General features: G+C 34.8%; 2 protein-coding genes across 19 annotated transcripts in view; one reads left to right on the plus strand and one right to left on the minus strand.

Moving 5' to 3' along the window:
* Nucleotides 1–18,629, plus strand: part of Lar (tyrosine-protein phosphatase Lar) — a 468,166-nt gene that overhangs the window by 405,779 nt on the left and 43,758 nt on the right. For all 11 annotated transcript variants that reach the window (XM_087410654.1, XM_087410653.1, XM_087410661.1 and 8 more), the window contains one exon: nt 11,975–12,157. In XM_087410654.1, the coding sequence (XP_087266780.1) occupies nt 11,975–12,157 (183 nt within the window). The remainder of the gene's footprint in view (nt 1–11,974; nt 12,158–18,629) is intronic.
* LOC147908252 (uncharacterized) overlaps nt 1–18,629 on the minus strand; it is a 326,417-nt gene that overhangs the window by 275,664 nt on the left and 32,124 nt on the right. The window contains exon 2 of one of the 8 annotated variants that reach the window (XR_015546476.1): nt 148–3,975. The exons of the other annotated variants lie outside the window; for them this stretch is intronic. The gene's annotated coding sequence lies outside the window, so the exon portion shown is untranslated. Of the gene's footprint in view, nt 1–147; nt 3,976–18,629 lie in introns of those variants that run through there. 8 annotated transcript variants of the gene reach the window in all.

Genomic DNA, 18,629 nt, shown 5'->3' on the forward strand with positions numbered 1-18,629 from the left:
AATGGGTTCCGCTATTATATTGCAGTAAAGAATCATACCATTAACGACATTAGACACGAACATTAAACGCAAAGTATAAACCGTAACATGTGCAATTTATTGTTTAAGATACTGAAGGTTGAAGGGCCACATTCACCCTCGGAGAGATGAACGGGATTAAAATGAAATATTTGGAATACACGCTGTTCATTAAGCTTACTCCTGAAAAAAGAAGAGATAGCATTTGTGACGTGGGCTTATCCCTAAGAGTCCATTTCACGTCGAGAAATATAATCGCTATAATCCAAGATGGCGTAAACAGTAATTATTCCTTTGAAAAGGACTCGTGTCCTTCATAATCCTCTCTTGTAGTCCTCACGCGGATATCGCAATTCTACCGGAAGATCGCAATATCCATGATCATAGTTCTACAAAATACCGACGGTAACTCTCTTAATTAATTGAGCGGGCAGACGTTGTCTGGAAATATTGTGTATTTAATTCTAAGTACATTTCCATTATTCAAATACGAATGACGCAGTTTGCAGAGTACCACGTTACTTTTGCATTGAATGCATTGAAATAAAAAGTCGAACGTTAAAATATTAGATATTTCTCGCTATTATAGGAAAATCGCGTAAAACTTGAACTTTTATTAGCTAGGATTATTGGGCTAGATAGACCATAACATTTGCAGTGATATCTCAAAATTAAAACAACAATATAACGACAGAGATAACTGAAATAGCTGTCACAGCAGTTTATAGTTAAAAAGAATTAAAACGAAGACGTTAGCTCTCTGCTGCGACCAAGCGACGCGATCATCGCGAAAAAACTGTAATGATCTTCGATCGGACTTGTCGTTCTTCTTTTATATCCCCTCCGCGATAGAATAGAACGATCTCGTTTCCACGTCACGTTCACTTTTCTATGAGCTGTCCTCTCGATACAGAGGCTTTCCGGAGGTCTCCTTCCATTCATCTCACCAACTTGTAAAGCCAACGGTATTAATCATGAGATCAAACGACGATTTAGGATGACTTTCTTCGATGCCTCTCCACGTCCCCCCTGCCTCGACGTCCAAGGCGAGTTTGGCTTTAAAGCTTAATCCCTTAAGAGCCGCCGCTCGAAACCAACCTCCTCGATGCAAGGCCCTGTTAAGGCGGGCCAACTCGTTGAGAGGGTAGCTCGGATATTACGAACCCACCCGCTTACCCCTTTCCTCAGCTTTCCTGTATCCTTTTACACCACCTGCCGCCGGCATCGAGACATTAATGCAACTCCGAGAGACAAGCTTTTATATTCCGGTAATGTAGCGTGTACCGTCCCGATTCTTCGTTTAATGAAATTAACTAGCGTGACGCTCGTCGACGTACTTGTTGGCGAAGCGATTGCAACCCGCGCGTGCTAGTTCGAAGTCGTATCTGAGAAAAATGAACGTATCGAGGGAAGGAGACTAGACGTCATTCGAGTAGACTCTTTAAAGCGCGACGTATACGACGTACTTCGACGCGTTTTTCGTAACGTTGCTACCGGAGAGGAGCTCGTAGCTTTTAACCCTCGAGTTTACTACGTGCTTCCAGTTCTCGTTCGTTCTCTACAGATAAAGACCCTTAAAAGACGAGATAATTCCCTCCTGTAAAATAATCGGCGAATTTTTCTAACAGGTAATTTCTAATGACGATGGGAAACATATTGTCTGAAAAATATATTGTTATATAATTTTTGTTTTTTATTAAAAAATTTTTTTAACGCTCTATTTCAAGGAAAAAATTTCGCGCTGTGTCAGCAAACATACGCATTTCTAGTAAAAATTTGATTGCATCGTTCGCCATTTCCGAACTTAATTCTCCGATTTCGTGACGTTTTCTTCGCTTCGTTTTGGAGCGATTTGCACCAGCGAACTCAAGGGGCTCTTTTTCTGCGACTCAGGGCAATTTCGCATAGATCGATTTCTCTTGAAATGACGTGAGACCAATATATGAGGGTACATATAGAGCGTCTCACACCACAGCAAACTCTAATTTATGTACGGATTCTTTCATCAGTTTTCAATCTATTTTTTCTTAACGAATATCAAATACTTTGTAATAATAATTAAATTATAATGCAAAAATATAGAATTTTAGCATACAAATAGTCCTGTTTCTTAATTAACTTTTAATATTAATCTTATCTTCAAATAATTTGTAATTCAAAAGTTACTAAAATTTTATTAGAAATATACAAATTGAAAGATAGCATCCAATTTATTACAAAAAAATTTGAAGAAAATTTATGCGATTTCCGGAACACCCCTTAAATATACGTTCATGTCCAGAAAGTATGCCTTGCAGCTGCATCGCCGCATATGCTTGAATTATGAAGGCGCGTTTGCCTGAGACTTTTACGGCGGATTTTATCCTACGTGGTTTATTGGCACGTCCCTTATTGGCCGGCTCTCTCACTTGGAACCGACAGCGATTAATTCTCTTTACCTATGTGAGCGGACGTGAATTTTATTTCGGACGATGACGCGATCATTACGGATGCGTACGTACGACTGCATTCGCCGTGGTGTGGTTTAAAATCTGCTGATTCATCCATTATTTGTGCTATGTCCTAACGTTAACATAATTTAGCATTACGAGGCATCGAGAAATACGGGCACAATTACGAAATCATAAAGGTTAATAACATTTAATGATCTGGCGGATCGAATATAGATATATTAGATACGATGTTTAATAATTACGAGAAGGTACCATTACTTTACAAACAACTACTGAATGCTTAATCCTATTTTATCACTGTTATTTGTATAGAAAAAAATCCTGTTCACATTATTAATAGATTGTTTTTCTATCATTTATGATTACCTTATACAACAGTATTATAAAAAAGGATATCTTTTTTTATAATACAACCTACTTTTTTTACAAATATTTTTGTTAAATTGAAATTTATTAATCATTTTTCTATCATTTACGGTTATAGCAGTATTAAAAAATAAAGAGGATATCTAAAACTAGCTATTTTTTTTATCAATATTTTTATTAAAACGAAATTAGTTTTTTTATTAAAAATGTCATCCTTAGTCACAAAAGTTTATCTTTTTATCCTAATATCTTTCTCACATTATAAATCTATTAAATTGTGTTTCAATTTAATAGATTAAATTATGAATAAAGATTTATTATTTATTTATATTTTTGGATTTTAAATAAATATGTATATAGAGTTGAAAATCGTTAGAATTAACTATTGGAGAAAACGGATCATAAATTTATCGCATAACGTATAAATAAAAAAGATTTGTTAGATTTAGTAAATCTAATAAATTCTATATATCTCATAATATTTATATTGTAAAATTTGAGTTATATTTAATATATAATATTGATCACATATATGTAATCTGTTACATTGCCCACGTAAAATGTATTGTCTTATTATTAATATTTTTACAATATTATTATCGCATTCCGACATTCTTTAGCAAAAAGCGAGCAATACAAAAACATTCGATAATATAATCAAAACATTTCCCTCTATTTTCGGTTTCACATAATTGTTGAACATCCTGTAGCCTGCGACTGCACAGAAAATATCCCCTGCGGATCGCAACGAGATCGTTCCTATACCTAGGTGAATCGCTTAAATTGCACCACCCGCGACTCGAGAAAGCCAGCCAATGGTGGATGGAAACTCCACTATCCAACATCCTGCACGCAAATCTTCGTGGCAGTTCTCCCCCTGGTCCATACAATCCCATCGAACCCCGTTGGCCTGTCACTCTTTCATCCGGCAACTTCTCAAGTGTCTCGAGACGTATCGAAGTGCCCCGGGTTTCTCTCGTATCTCCTCAGGGATAGAAACTTCACAACCAGTCAACACACAAAGATCGCGAGAAGAAGGTCGACCACTGCAAAAGTTTCGAGAGAATTGGCTGAATATTTCGCAGTCGCAATTGGCAGAACTATCGAGAGTCCGACTGCTTTTTCGTAGTTTCCTTTCCTGCGTCCGAATAAGATATAAAGAAAATTTTATCAAAAACATAAAAATAAAAAATCTACCTCTAATAAGCAAATTTAAAAATATCTGAGCTAACTCCAAGTTAACTCGCACCTAATCATATTTATGTATATATACACACTACACAATACATCTAAATGCGTTATAAACATGATAGAAACGTATCTCTTATCTTTTTTAATGTATTTAAAAAAAAATTCTTTATTACAAAAAATGAGATTGAAAGAATGTGAAAACATATGAACTACACTGAAAAATGTTTTGTGCGACATAACAAAATTTTAATTAGAACAAAATTTTCAAATTAAAGAGTAAGAAAGTTTTGATAAATCATATATCAAAACATTTCTCTCAGTGTACATGTCTCTCTTATTACTTTTCTGTGATATTCGAAATTCACACGAAGGTACCCGTATCTTCGATCGTTCCGAATCGACTGGAATGTTGGGATCCGACGTAACGGTCTCAAAGTCTGACACATCCCTGGAGATGTCGTTTCCAGATGCCGCACCCGGGGTATGTATCGCGAGATACACTGCGACGAATATTTGCGACTCCGATTACGAAAGTCGAAAGCGATTCGATTCAACCGTCGGGAAAGGAAGTACGAGACGCGCAACCCACATATTGATTTTCTCAAGTACATATATCTGCCTCTCTTTTGGGCTGCTTTTTCCCTCAAAATATGCTGATTATTCGAGCGCCAGTCACGTTTTTGTATTACTTTGGGCCGCGATACGCTATCTCGTGCCGGAAAGACGGAAGAAGGAAATTTATTATTTCCTCGCAGTTACGACGTGTTATTTATGTCCGGCGGTTTGATTCTTAGGATTTTCGAAGTCGGCCACGTAAGGCCTACCTCGACGATACGTCGCGCGCTCTTATTTTCTTGTAAAGTCGCGCGTTTGGTCGCGACAAGAATTTATGCGCGACAAACGATGATTCGACACGCACCCTCGTTCTCGTAACACGATCCCAGTAAGCCGTCGATATTTCAGATCAGATGTTCGACTGTGTGCCACTCGGGCGGACCTTCCCTTCATGGATTTCCTAGATCCCATGAGAAATCGCCGATTTCGAAACTGTCGTACATCCATGGTTATCTCGCAGCAATTTCGTCGTAACGACACTGGCAAATTCATTTTTCTCTCATTCACTTGCTATTTTTTTCATCAACAGATCGATCTCATTTGTTTTAACTTCAGTTATCAATTATGTATGAGCCGAATGATAACACGGAAGAGAACGTTTCGGGGCCGCACGAATTGATCACCTGTTGCTCAATCAAATACACGAAACAGTGCTGTTAAAATTACGATTTATTCCTATTATATTCGTTTTCGCCGCCGGCTGAGGTAGAGCAAATATTTGCTGCCGATGGCAAATGTAGTTGCGGCTCGACAACGCGCAAATTTTGCGGAAATACACATTACGAAGCGCTGGGACCGACTGCTCGTACAATCAACGGAGTGGGAAAGAATCAACAAAATCGAAGAAGCGCTCACTGTACCATCATTCGCTTCTAAAAGAACGCTGCCGAGCTCTTTATATATATATATATCTTCAACCTTCTAAGAAAACAATTCCTTTATCGCCTGTACGTAAGCATCTTCTCGCAAAATGAGGATGCCAAAGAGATCAATCAGAACCTTTTTTCACGACCATCGGCTCGCCTTTTACGTTCTCGAACAGAAAAGGAGCATTTCTTCTCTCTTTTCGTGAAGTGTGTTCTGAAATCTTACGGTCGTGATGTGAGATTGACGTCAAAAGTAACGATAAAAGGATTCTCCATGGACGAAACTAAAGGGATAGGAGTAAAACGAGCTATTTGAACCCGATCATTCCGTTGATTTCTCTTCATTGTGTTTCACTCGGAAACGCGGGCCCGCTGGGTGATACGATAAGACGGAAGATGGAGAACGCGACTGTGAAAGCGCAGAAAGGGACAAATCGTTGCGATGCTTCAACGTTCTTCATATCCGCCTTCGAGTTGAAGTAATCGATGTTCGGATATGAACAATGATAATTTAATATTCTGTTATTGAAATTTTTATTAGTATTTTAAGGATGTATTGCTTGTATTTTTGAACAAACTTATGAAAAAATTACATTTTTTTTTATTTGTATTATAATAATAATTTATTAATAATATTATAATTGCATTGGAAAGTATAATACAAAAAGTTTAGCAGAGATTTAATATCTGAATAAAAAATTACTTTAATAATATGTTTTTCAAGAATGATTAAGATAAGATCTTATCAAATTGTTTTACATGTTTATAATATTTATTTTATACAGAAAGTATAAATTTCCAATTCTAGTCATTTTTTGTAGATATTATATAGGTGTCTTAATATATCCATTTATTTTAATCAAATAATTACTTGCTTCGACTTGAAGTATTATCATTATTTATTTCGTTGATAAAGTTTTTTACAGTTGTCATCGCTGTAACATACATTAATCAAAAAGTTAAAAATCCGTTCCATCATCTAGAAATTAAACGTAAATGTCGCCAGTAGTAAATGTTATAGGAGTCAGACATTAACATAATAAAAAATATTACCACTAGATTTGTCTTTAATCATATAGAATTGAACACATCTGTGAGTAATGTAAAAAAAAAGTATACTCGATATATTTATCGTCCCGCTGTTAACACAGTAAGTACACAATCTGTAACTTAATCTTGTGTCTTGTCGAGCAAGACTCTCTGAAAAGAAAAATCTCTTCTCACATGAAACTGTGATCTTACGATCGCGTTGCGGCATACATAAATCCAAATGTAACGGTAAAAAAAATTCGATGTGCGAATAGAGATAAAGTAAGCGAAAGAAAAAGAAACGTCGGTGCAAAGCGTCATAAAAGAAAATTGTAAAAAGCAAGGCGTTCATCCCCCCGACAATAACTCGTCCACGTGCGCTCGGTCTATCATATTCGCGCTTTTACGCGCGCACATTTGCGTGCATAGCCAAGTGGTGTGCAAAGCGAGAAATCGCAAATAAGGAAGGAAAAACCAGAAATGAAAGAACGCCGTAAGAAGAACGAAGGGTTGGGAGGGAAGACAAATTCCCACAAAATCACGTCTTCCACGGAAAAGACGGTAACGGTCGTCGTCTTCGTTGTCAGTGCCGTTGTCGTCGTCGTTGTCATCGTCGTCGTCGTCGTCGTCGTGCTCGTTCTCCGGTCGTACAATGGTCGTCGCGCGACCTCGGACACGAGGAAAGCGGCGCGGGCGGCCGGACAATAGCTTTGCCGACGACTTTGTTGTCGTTGCGACGTCGGATGCTTGTATTGTTTGTTGTCGCTGGTGGAAAAGCTCGCGGAGGAAAGAGGATATAGAGTGAGAGGAGGCAAAGGTGGAAGAGGAAAGGATGGAAATGGCTGCGGGGGCCACGCGGAAAGTCTGCAGGCGATTTCTATTGTCGGATGCGAAGCGCTCTCTCGGTCGCCGATATAATTGGCGCAGCCGCGCGTCGGATAACTCGAACGATAACGAGGACAAAGAAGCGGCGCCGCGGAAGAAGACAATGGGAAAAGGAAGACTCCGAGAAAATCCTGGAGGTTGTCGAGCATCGAACCATCGCTCTCCCCTATCGGCCTCTTCCTTGCGTTAATAGCACACGAATTCCATTTAATTTGACAGATTCCGTCGAGGAAGTGAAAGGAAGATGGAGTGACGCGACTTGTATAATAGCTTTGAGTTCTTTAATGCACAATAGTCGCGACTATAGTAGCAAATAGCCAGTAAATTGCTTGACCTATTTGCGATGGTTTTACCTCTGCGCGATATACACCAAAGCCAGGCAATTCCTCGATTGGATCGTACATCTCGTGCATCTTCTATTAACTCGAAAGTTTTCGATACATGTGTGGTAATATACCTACATGATAGCACATCCATGCCATGCCATCGTGATCTGCGTTAGAAAAGTGATGCGGTAATATCTCATTACGTTGAAGCGAATAAATCATATATGTAATGATGATATAATTAAATTCTGTTCTCTGTATTTATGTTAAAAGTAGAATTGTTAATTTGGCAGATTAAAGAGGTTATTAATTTATGCATCCACTAAATTCGAAAATTAACGATATCTCGAAGTATCGAACGAAATCAGATTGCGCTAAATCATTTCAATTTATCTCTCTACAAATGTTATTATTACGAATAAATGTATAGATTCTGAAAGGGCAGAAATTGACTTAATGCTGACGTAATTATGTCGCTTGTTGGAAAAATACAAAGTTTTATGAAGTAAATTAAAAAGTGATTTTTACGAAAAGAAAAGCTCATTTACATCGATTTTATTTGGAATAATTATTGAATGAAAAATCTTCCAACAGGAGAAGAATGGGCGATTGGAAGATAATTACAAAAACAATTAAAAGAAATTTATTTAATTTTGTCTTTATCCGCAGTCCATCAAATATCAACTGTTCAGATAATGTTAACAATTAAAGATAATATCAATGTAAAAGAAAAAGGAAAGAACAAGAGGACACAAAGCGATTTTTACGTTAGTGAGCGACTGACTTACTGAGCTCCAACAGGTTCATTGGTTTAAAATGCATTGCGAATAGAGACGAGTAGATCAGAATACGAGAAAGTACTTGCCGACCACTAACTTCGTCCGCGAGTTCCGATTGCTCTTGTAATTGACGACTCTGTGAAAGATGGACTTTCTAAGAGCCACCCCGAGGCGTCGATGGTAATTGCAGTTTGATCGTGCCCTTACGGCGAACTTTCACCTAGTTGCCTTGTAATAAGTCTCAAGTTCGCTTGCCAGTAACTTTAACCTCAGATAGTTAAATTTGTAAAAATTATAGAACTGCCTTCTTTATAAATTCTTTGTAATTCGAATGTGAAATAGGAAACTTTGTATTAAATTGTAAAATGGGAAACGTATTAAATCTTTATATTTATTATCATAATTAATATTATTTAAATTTTGATTTATTAATGCCGATGCAAAATAAAAAGCATCATCTCTGTGACACAAACATAAAATGAAAATATGTAAGAATGATACGAGAAAAATATCGAAATTTAAGAAATAGATTTTTTCATGCATAAAGGATTTATCTAGAACATAAAGTTTCATAAAATCTTACTTTCTTCTCTTGCATTGAAAGCAAAAAAAACTTTTCTATTTAACAAAGTTTATTTCTTTTATTCTGTTTTAAAATAAATTATATTTGTTTTAAAACAAATCAAAGTAGACTAAAATATTAATCAAACATCGCATGTGTTTTAAAACGCCCTTAAAATTCTATCTTTGTCCTTGATCAGCCATCGAATTCTCAAGAAAGTTATCGAATAGCCAATCAATATATACTCAAAATTTTTGTTATGTAACAAAAACGCAGTAATAAAATATCAACCTAATGTCTTTAAGACGACGACGAACAAAATGAACGCAGCTAGAAGGTAAAAATAGATTCTAGTAGAATTCGGTTACTATTTTACAGTGTCATCTTTTGTTTTTTATTATTCTCTGCACGTGCTTTTTCAGGCATGTCGCAGATTGGCCACCTCTGATCTATAATATAATTCTATTATGTCTTATATATTGTATATATCTTCTTTATCAGATTTTTAATTCTATATATTTTGCAGAATAAATTCTGCGTTTGCTTGAAATAAGCAACCAGTATTATAAAATCGTTATTAAATCGGTTCGAGCAAATTCAGTCTTCATCTCTGTCGTACGAGCACCGTCGAAACGGAAGCAGGACAATCGCGGGAGTTGTTCGGAACTTCGTACGCGTCGCCAACTTAGATTTAACTACGAGTTCACCCCAAGGATTAATGTAGCGCCGTCGTAATTACATGAAGAACGGGAGCGATGTGGGGTCGTATCACGTGTACCTCGAAACAGGTCGAATTAATCTTCTTGCTTGCCCCGAGGCTGAACTTCACGCACGACTTGTGCATCGTTCCTTTGACGCGCTCAATCTCTATTGAACATATCTTTTAATTGGATATCGAGCAGACTCCTGATGAGCATACAGCCTATTAAGATCCACAAAGATTCAAATGTCGCCATAGATAATTTAATTTATGTGTAAGATATAATGTTTATTTTATTAAAATAAATTCTTATTTAAATATGATGAAATAAAATTTTATTCCTTGGCAAATATATCATCTATTTCATTTTTTTTACAATTACCGAGATATATTTCACAAAAATATATATAATATTTTTAACTATTACGAGTATTATAAGTATTTTGTCCTCACAGTTATAATTTTTTATAACCACTAAATATTGAAGAAAACGTCACATTTGCTTGTGAATATTTTTTTTTATTGTCAGTGCATTTTATAAATATTGCTTTATTTCTCGTAAAACATAATGTTTTATCGAATGATTACAATATTTTTCTCTCTTGGCAGATTCATTTTCATTTGCTTAATTAGCTTTAATGATGTTTTTTCGACAGTTCTATTACATGTCTTTCAAACAACAATTATCAAATAACAATTAACGTCAAAAACACAGTTATTAAAAAAACAGAAATTTGCGAAAAGAACTGAGTGTCAATAAATAATGAATTAGAAATCTTTTGCGGGATATTTATTCCAATTTTATTCCAACATCCAAAAAACGAAAAATGCCAAACGAAATTGCGATTTGTTTGATCTTTTTGGCAGATCTTTTTAAAAGATCTCCGCGCGGTATATTGAATTCTGTGATTGCATTCCTGATCGCATCGGCATTCCAGCGCATCTATCCATATCAGCGGGCTGCCTTCCGAGAGACGGAAGATCTGTTTTCCGCGATGGGAAATGGGAACGGCGGCATGGCCGACCAGTTTCAGTGGCTTCTCCTAACTTTCGATCCCGCGAGACCAGTCGCCGGATGCCCGTCTACGATCCACAGAGAGCTATCCGGATCTACTCTACGACACGTCCGATATATAATTGACGAGCCGCGAAGTTTACCTCGTATCAATGTAAAAGATGTGTATACGTCGAATATTTTGACATTTTCGCTACGTGAATATTTTCGACTACCTAGACGTTATCTCCGTATAACTAATCCACGTACGGTTCACTCTACTGTACGTGTCTCGAAATTTGTAAATCAAAATACCATAGAGAGAAAATTTTTGAAAAATTAAGTAAAAAAGTTATATCTACATCTTTATTTAAAGCAATAATTTTCAAGATATAAGATTCAAAACATAGTCAATTATAGATTATGTTTAAATGGTCATCTGTCCATGAATCACATAGTATACAGTAATATTAATAAGCGTGCAATTAATATGCGTTAAATAAGCCTTATTACTTCATAAACTATCGCTTAAAATAAAAATTTACGGATAATATTTTTATTTAATTTTTTTAAAACTTTCTTACTGTAGTATTTTGATTCACGAATTTCAGGACACCCTCTACACAGCATTATTTGATTATTCTGATATCTAAGAAGATCATACATCTTGTAGATGAATAACGGATGAAGCAGTCAAAAATTTTTGATCGATTATACTCAATGTGCGCAACACGTCTGCACATATAAAAGCTCAAACAAATACAAATTAACTCATGCAAGCATATGAGCTCAATGAACTCGCTGAACTCGCTATCTTAAAATATAATATAATAGAAAATATCAAGTCACCTCGCTCTCAGGGAAAATTAATACAGTGATCTTGTAAACTCATGAAAGTAATAACGACTTCAAATAATATATGCTCGTATAACATGTAACTTTGTAAAATTGTAGCCAGATTATTATTTAAAATGTCACATTTATTATAAATTGTTTTAGGTATGTTATCTTATTACGATTATTATAAGTATATATTCGCTCTTCAGGGAATTTTCTTAAAAGATGCATCAACTCCCGTCTTCTCTTTACAATATTATCAGCCTCTTACTGCATAATGCACCGATTACTTCAGACTTTTAAGCTCTCTTACAATGGCTAATGACTAAAGATGCCCTCCTTTGCGATTACAGCGGAGAATCTACCGATGGGTTTCCCGATGATCACTCAAGCGCCGACGACGAAGGTAGTCGAGATGGGCCACAACGCGGTCCTTCTTTGCACCGCGGTTGGATCCCCGACGCCCATCATTTCCTGGGTACGAGATATGCTGCCTATCGACACGTCAAATCCACGATACACGGTTCTGGATTCCGGTAAGTAACCACTGCCTGTCGATCACTGCGATCAGTCTTTAATGTCGTTCGACGAGAGACGAGAGACGAGAGACGAGATCGTTGTCGCGACGCGTGTCCCCAAAGGATGGAGCCGGTTTTAGAAATGTCGGCTTTAATGCAAAAAAGTACCGTCGCATGAACTAAACGACATTATCGTGGCGAGCAACGAACGTTGCACTTTATTCGTGAGACGGGAAGTAGGCCGATAAAGGCCGAGGGGTGAGCGCGGGGGAGGAGAGAAATATGGTGTACGTGAGCGATCGAACGATGACAAAGGCTATGAAAGATAGAAAGATTAAGGGTGTTTGGCGGGTACATAGGTAGGGTAACAATAGGGACGCCCCATCGGCGGCGCGCGACCAGTGGCGCATGTCATATCTCGTTGAGTGCCCGGGTGCGTAAGTCACTGTCAACTCGTGGCGGCGTTGATCGAGTGGTCACGCGATACGCGAACATCCAGCACATCCATCTCGTTTGCCGAGAGCACACCTGGCCCTCTCTCCCTCTCAGCTCGCTCGCACTTACCAAAACGCGCTTCGTACCCGATCATGCGCGTTCATAACCAGCTGTAAACCGTACTATACTTCGCACTATACTTTGTCCGGTGCGCCTGCACGCGCTTAAAACGGCATCTATAGTAAGATTTTAAAGGGTTAAATTTAAGCTTTCAATTCAAGCCGTAAGAAATTGACCACCACGGTCGAATGTGAGGCGAGCAATCGTCTATTTCTTATGACTTAAGGCTATAGCTTAAGTTTTTATGCTTTAAAATCTTATTATAAACGCTGCTTAAGGGGATCCTAAAGTTGTCTGTTTTACTGGGACTTATATACATACGTGTCATTGATACATTACTACAGACTACTTTCTAAATCTCGTAGAGTGAAATCTCACTCGAAGATACTGAAAATTTAACCTGTCTTGCAAGAGTCTTGTTCAAGAGTGGCAGATTTTCACTCTTTTTAGAAATTTACTCTTTTGACATGAGATTCATTTCTTTTTGAACAAGAGTAACCGTATTTTTACTCTTTTTTTTCAAGACCGACTAAATTTTCAGTCTCTTCGAGTGAGATTCCACGAGATTTAAAGAGTAAAACAATATTATATATATATATATATGTGTACAAATTTTCTAACTAATCTTTTCATATTAAGTATCTAAGGCCATACAACTTTTTTGCATAACGCATAATGCATAAAGCATAAGAAAATCAACCAGAGTCTTTTATTTCATAGAAAGGGAGGAGATGAAGAACTTTGATTAGTTCATTTTCTTATGCATTTCCAATGCGACTCTGTGCTCCCGCTAATTCTAAGAACTCAATATTGTTTGTTCAAGTAATCTCAGTCCAAACTAAGATAATTTTATATCTTTGTATAAAAGAAATATTGTTACGATACCAGGACTGTAATTTGCCAGGACTACCGATACCAAACTGTAATTTTCCAAATTTTTTTCATAAAGTTTTTGACGTAAAGTCGACCGGTTTGAATTACATTACTATTTATACTTTAATTATGGAAAAGATTTTTTAAATAAGTGTGTGAGTGTGTAACTATAAAGGCAATTAGAAAAATACTTATTTGAAAAATAATTGATAAAACACACAGAGATCCCCTTAATGATCCGACGTAGCCATCCACTCACCATTACATCGTCTTTTGATTTTGACGATGACATCGATAAAAAATTCGTAAAAGTTTCCAGATATCATTTTCGCCGAAGTATCTTTGACGATGATCTTATTTCAAGTCTCATTTTGCGTAATATGGAATATGGAATATGGAATATGCTTGCAAGGAGTATGATAATGTCGTCAATAATCAAGCATATGAGATGAGAGAATCAACTTGAATACATTTATTATTATTGATGTTTAATTTAATTTAATTATGTTTCTTCATTATTTATAATTCAGGGAAGAATGACATAGTGTGTCTGATCGCTGATTGAATATAGGCGCTTTAAAGATCTGCAGATGCACATTAATCGATCTTGCTAATGTAAACATAAAATGTTAAAGATCTCTTCATAAGAATAATTTTATGGCAATTTACTATAAATGTTCATTTTCATGTTGTTAAAAACTCTTGTTTACAATTTATTTAAATATAGTATTCGTTAATTCATAAATGACTGACTCGTAACTAATGATATTTTAAAAGCACACATGGACATATTACTTTTAAAATCCTCAATCTACGCGTAAGACGTTAAAAACGAGTCGCCATATAATCTCATAGCAATCTGCCCTCAATTCTAGATAAAATATCCTGATTACGACATAAATCCGACTTATATTGAAGTCTTAAAAAACTTCTTTATTGCAATTTCTCTGGCATATTTCTCTTCATATACTGTAAAAAAAATATGTAAAATTACATGAATAATATATATGTTAAAATTACATGATTTATAGTGAAATAAAATTATTTTTAGGCAAAAGTTATTACTTTTACTTCTAATATACCTTTGTATAATTAGATGGGAAATTACAAGAATAATAATATATTTTATAATTTCAATGTAAATGTACAAATTTTTTTATAACATTATATGTTTAATAATAGTAATAATAATATGTATGTACATATTATATTTGCATTTTTATGCACATATTAATAGCATTGCTTAAGAAAAATTATAATTCGTTAGCGAGTCAATACGTAAATATTTCTATAAGCTTAACTTTAATTATAAATTTACTTTTGCAAATTGTTTAATTATTATAAAGAAGAATAATTTTATTATACACTTTGTGACTTTACTTTACGTATATGTAAATATACATCTTTGATATTCCTGGTAAAAATTTCATGCATTTTTTGAGCAGTTATTAGACAGTTTATTAACTTCTGTCTAGTAACTGAGAAGTAAAACTTGGAATCCCACAGATATAATGCTTTTCTTGCAGTTATACTGTAAAAGTGCAGTGTTTAAAATGTTTATATTTGAAACGTTTTTTGCGAAACAAATGTTTAACCTTTATCCTACTAACATAGGTCACTAGTGACCGAGTAATTCCTGTTCGTGCAAGTTTCTTTGAGTCTTTCGGTAATTATAAATTACACTATGTTTTATTATTTTCCAAAGCTAATATTGCTAATATTTATTCTAGAAAGTTGGAAGTATGGTGAATTTTTAGAGATTTTTTTTTAATCATTCATTTCTGAATAGATGAAAAAACGGATGAATTCTAGTGCTCATATTTGTATGAATGAGGCACCAAATTGTAGCTGGTAGAATAAGGATTAATAATAAAAGATATTTCTATTTTAAATGTTTTAGTGTTTTAAATCCAAATATATAGTGTTTTGTTTATTGAAAAAGTTTAAACTAAAACATTTTTAACTGTTTAAAAAACAGACAAGAATAAAACATTTTAATATTTTGAAATTAAACACTTCTTTTTTTAATGCACTGCGCAAAATCTGAATCTATTTACTGAATAAAAACAGGACAATTAGTGACTTACGTCATATATCAACTAATAAGAATCTATTGATATTTAACAATAACTATTGATATTTAACAATTTTCAACACAAATTGCACATATTTTCATCAGGAAAATTGCTTCAGAGCCACCGAATAAAACTTGATCAAGTGTTTTATTTATTGGAAAAGTTTAAAATTAAAACATTTTTAACTGTTTAAAAAACGGAGGCAAGAATAAAATATTTTAATATTTTAAAATTAAACACTTCTTTTTTTAATGTACTGCGCAAAATCTGAATCTATTTGCCAAATAAAAACAGGACAATTATATCTTATACGATGTTATTACAATTAATGAGAACATAATAATACTAAACAGTACTAACAGTAATTGAATGGGTGTCTAAAAAATTGCATACATTTCTACCAGATTAATGAGTTCCAAAATTACTCATTATAACTGTTGTAATTTTACACGTAATTTTTTTACAGTGTAATTAAATCTAATTGAGTAAGAAGAACGTTCTCAGTCGTCGCATCATTGCTGAGCGGAAACTCCTTGCGAAATATATTAATAATATCCCCCCAAGCAAGTCGAAATACAACGATAAGACGAACGAATAATTTTCTCACGCATTGCGGAATTTCGTTAAAGCGCGATGCTTCCCATTATCTTTTACCTTCACCGCTTGTATCGGGCATGCCTTTATGCGCGTACGCACGTATATATGTATATGCGAATGCATTTGTATAACGCTCACTTTGTTTTTATCGCACGACAGTGGTATCATTATCGAGCAGCACGTCACGTAATACCAACGTGCACTTCCCCGGACTATCTTTACGGTGTTCACCGCAATTTTCCGCGACGTGAAAAGTGTACATTAGATGCGGCGAAGCCGCCGGTACGTGTACGCGTCGCGTATACACGCAACACATACGCAACACGTACGCAACACATACGACACACAGCATGCACGTGTCTCGTGCATACAGTGACGCGTTTGCGCGCTATGTATTATGGATACGTTTGCATAGCCTACTGATGGCATCCCCGCATGCATCTCGAGGCCGTGTACGAACGAGCCGTCGATACTAAAGTTACTGGATGTATATGTATAGTAGCGCAATATAAACATTTTGAATCAAAATGGCGCCGGATAATGTACACTTTGTAATTTATCTACACTTAGGTACGTATGGAAAGGACTATTTTGTTGAAATGTTTAAAAATTTATTCAGATACAGATCTGAAAATAATTTTGTTGGACTCAAAGTAATTATGATAAAGATGTCAACTGCGGTTAGTAAAACGTCAAAACTTTTTGCAGTATTACTTATCATGTTTGAAATCTCTACGTAATCATTTTGATGATTTAACAAAATTATTTTTAGATTTGTATCCAAGCTGACGTTATTTATCGTCATTTTGATTTAAAATGACATCTTTAATGACAAAACAACTAGCTAAATTTTTAGTTCTTTAGCAAATTCTTTCCGTGTAACTGCAATTATCCTAACAATAATGGCATTCAGTTTGGAATTTTGCTACGTTTTGAACCAAAATGGTGGATTACTTTCATGGATATGTCTAGTGATTTTAGTCGATACGATAATCTTGCTAGGAATTGCCATAAAGAAATTCTACAGAGGAGAAAACTCGTTTGACGAACGAGATGTATTCGACTGGAAACTCGATCTATGGCTGGTATGCGTGCCGGTCCACCTGATAAAGCTGCCGGTTCTGAAAATCGCGGGACGATCGAGAATGGAAATCTAAATGAGATCCACCCCGAATGAGTTGGCTCGATTCCTACCCTGGTCGTTTTCACGATCGATAGTTACGATAATGAAGTATGCCGGACGTTATGTAAATTCGTGCGGCATCGAGCCGTTACGCGGCTATTATTATTGTAATTAGATGGGAGGAATAACGCGGTGTGTATTTTTAGTATTTTTGCACCATGAAGGAAAGTTTGCCTATTATCGTTACGATTCACACGGCGATACTATCCTTAATGGTTGCAACAATACAATGACAATAAGTTCATTTAGAAAACACTGCAAATTTTCTCGAATTTCATTAACAGTTTCTGTTATTATATGCTATAATGTTATTAAAAGTAACACTAAAAATATCTAAGAAAAAATATAGAAAATGGCTAAAGTTAAAAAAGTATGTGAATTTCTTGTAATTTAATTAAATATATCTTACACACCAATTGTGTGTTGCTTACGATATTATGCAATAAGCAGTGCTTATTGCAAAATTTTCTTGAATTTCATTAACAATTTTTGGTACTTTTTGAATATTTTAATATTATTAGAAACAACACTAAGAATTAATATTTAAAAAATACAGAAAATAGCAAAAGTTAAAAAAAAGTATGTGAATTTCTGTAATTTAATTTAAATACCATATAAATACACTAAATGGCTTGTCATGACATTGTTTTTTTACTTCGTTTATTTCAAAAGTGAATACAATTCAAAAAATGTGAGTTTCAAATTATGAATTAGGTAAAGATTATTCTATTAATCATCAAAAACTAATTTGACTTCAGTCTCGTCCAATAGCACTTGTGTCGTTCTTTTTCAAAGTTTTTAAAGAGATCATAATCTTTTGCAAGAGTGATACATTTTAAGTTATATTATTATTGTAAATAAAAAGAAGAGTCGCTTGTATAGAGAACATTTAGAACATTAAGTTTTTTCATGATCAAAGAAGAAATTGTTTTCGAATTTAATTATATTAATTATTGTATTTGAATTTAATTATATTATACATACAAGGTATAAATATAAATTATTTGTGATATTTCAAATTATGTCATATTTGAATTATTCCAGATTTGTTATAATTTCATAGAATATTAAAATAGTAGTAATTCAAAAAGAATTATTTTTAAGTTGTGAAAGTTGTGAAATGAATATTTATATTATATTTTATCATGTTTCTAGAGCATAATCTTTTTGCCGATATTATTTAATTAGTCAATAATTTTCTGTTAAG

This window comes from Acromyrmex echinatior, chromosome 10, assembly GCF_024713525.1.
Source record: "Acromyrmex echinatior isolate Ae372 chromosome 10, ASM2471352v2, whole genome shotgun sequence".
Taxonomy (NCBI): domain Eukaryota; kingdom Metazoa; phylum Arthropoda; class Insecta; order Hymenoptera; family Formicidae; genus Acromyrmex; species Acromyrmex echinatior.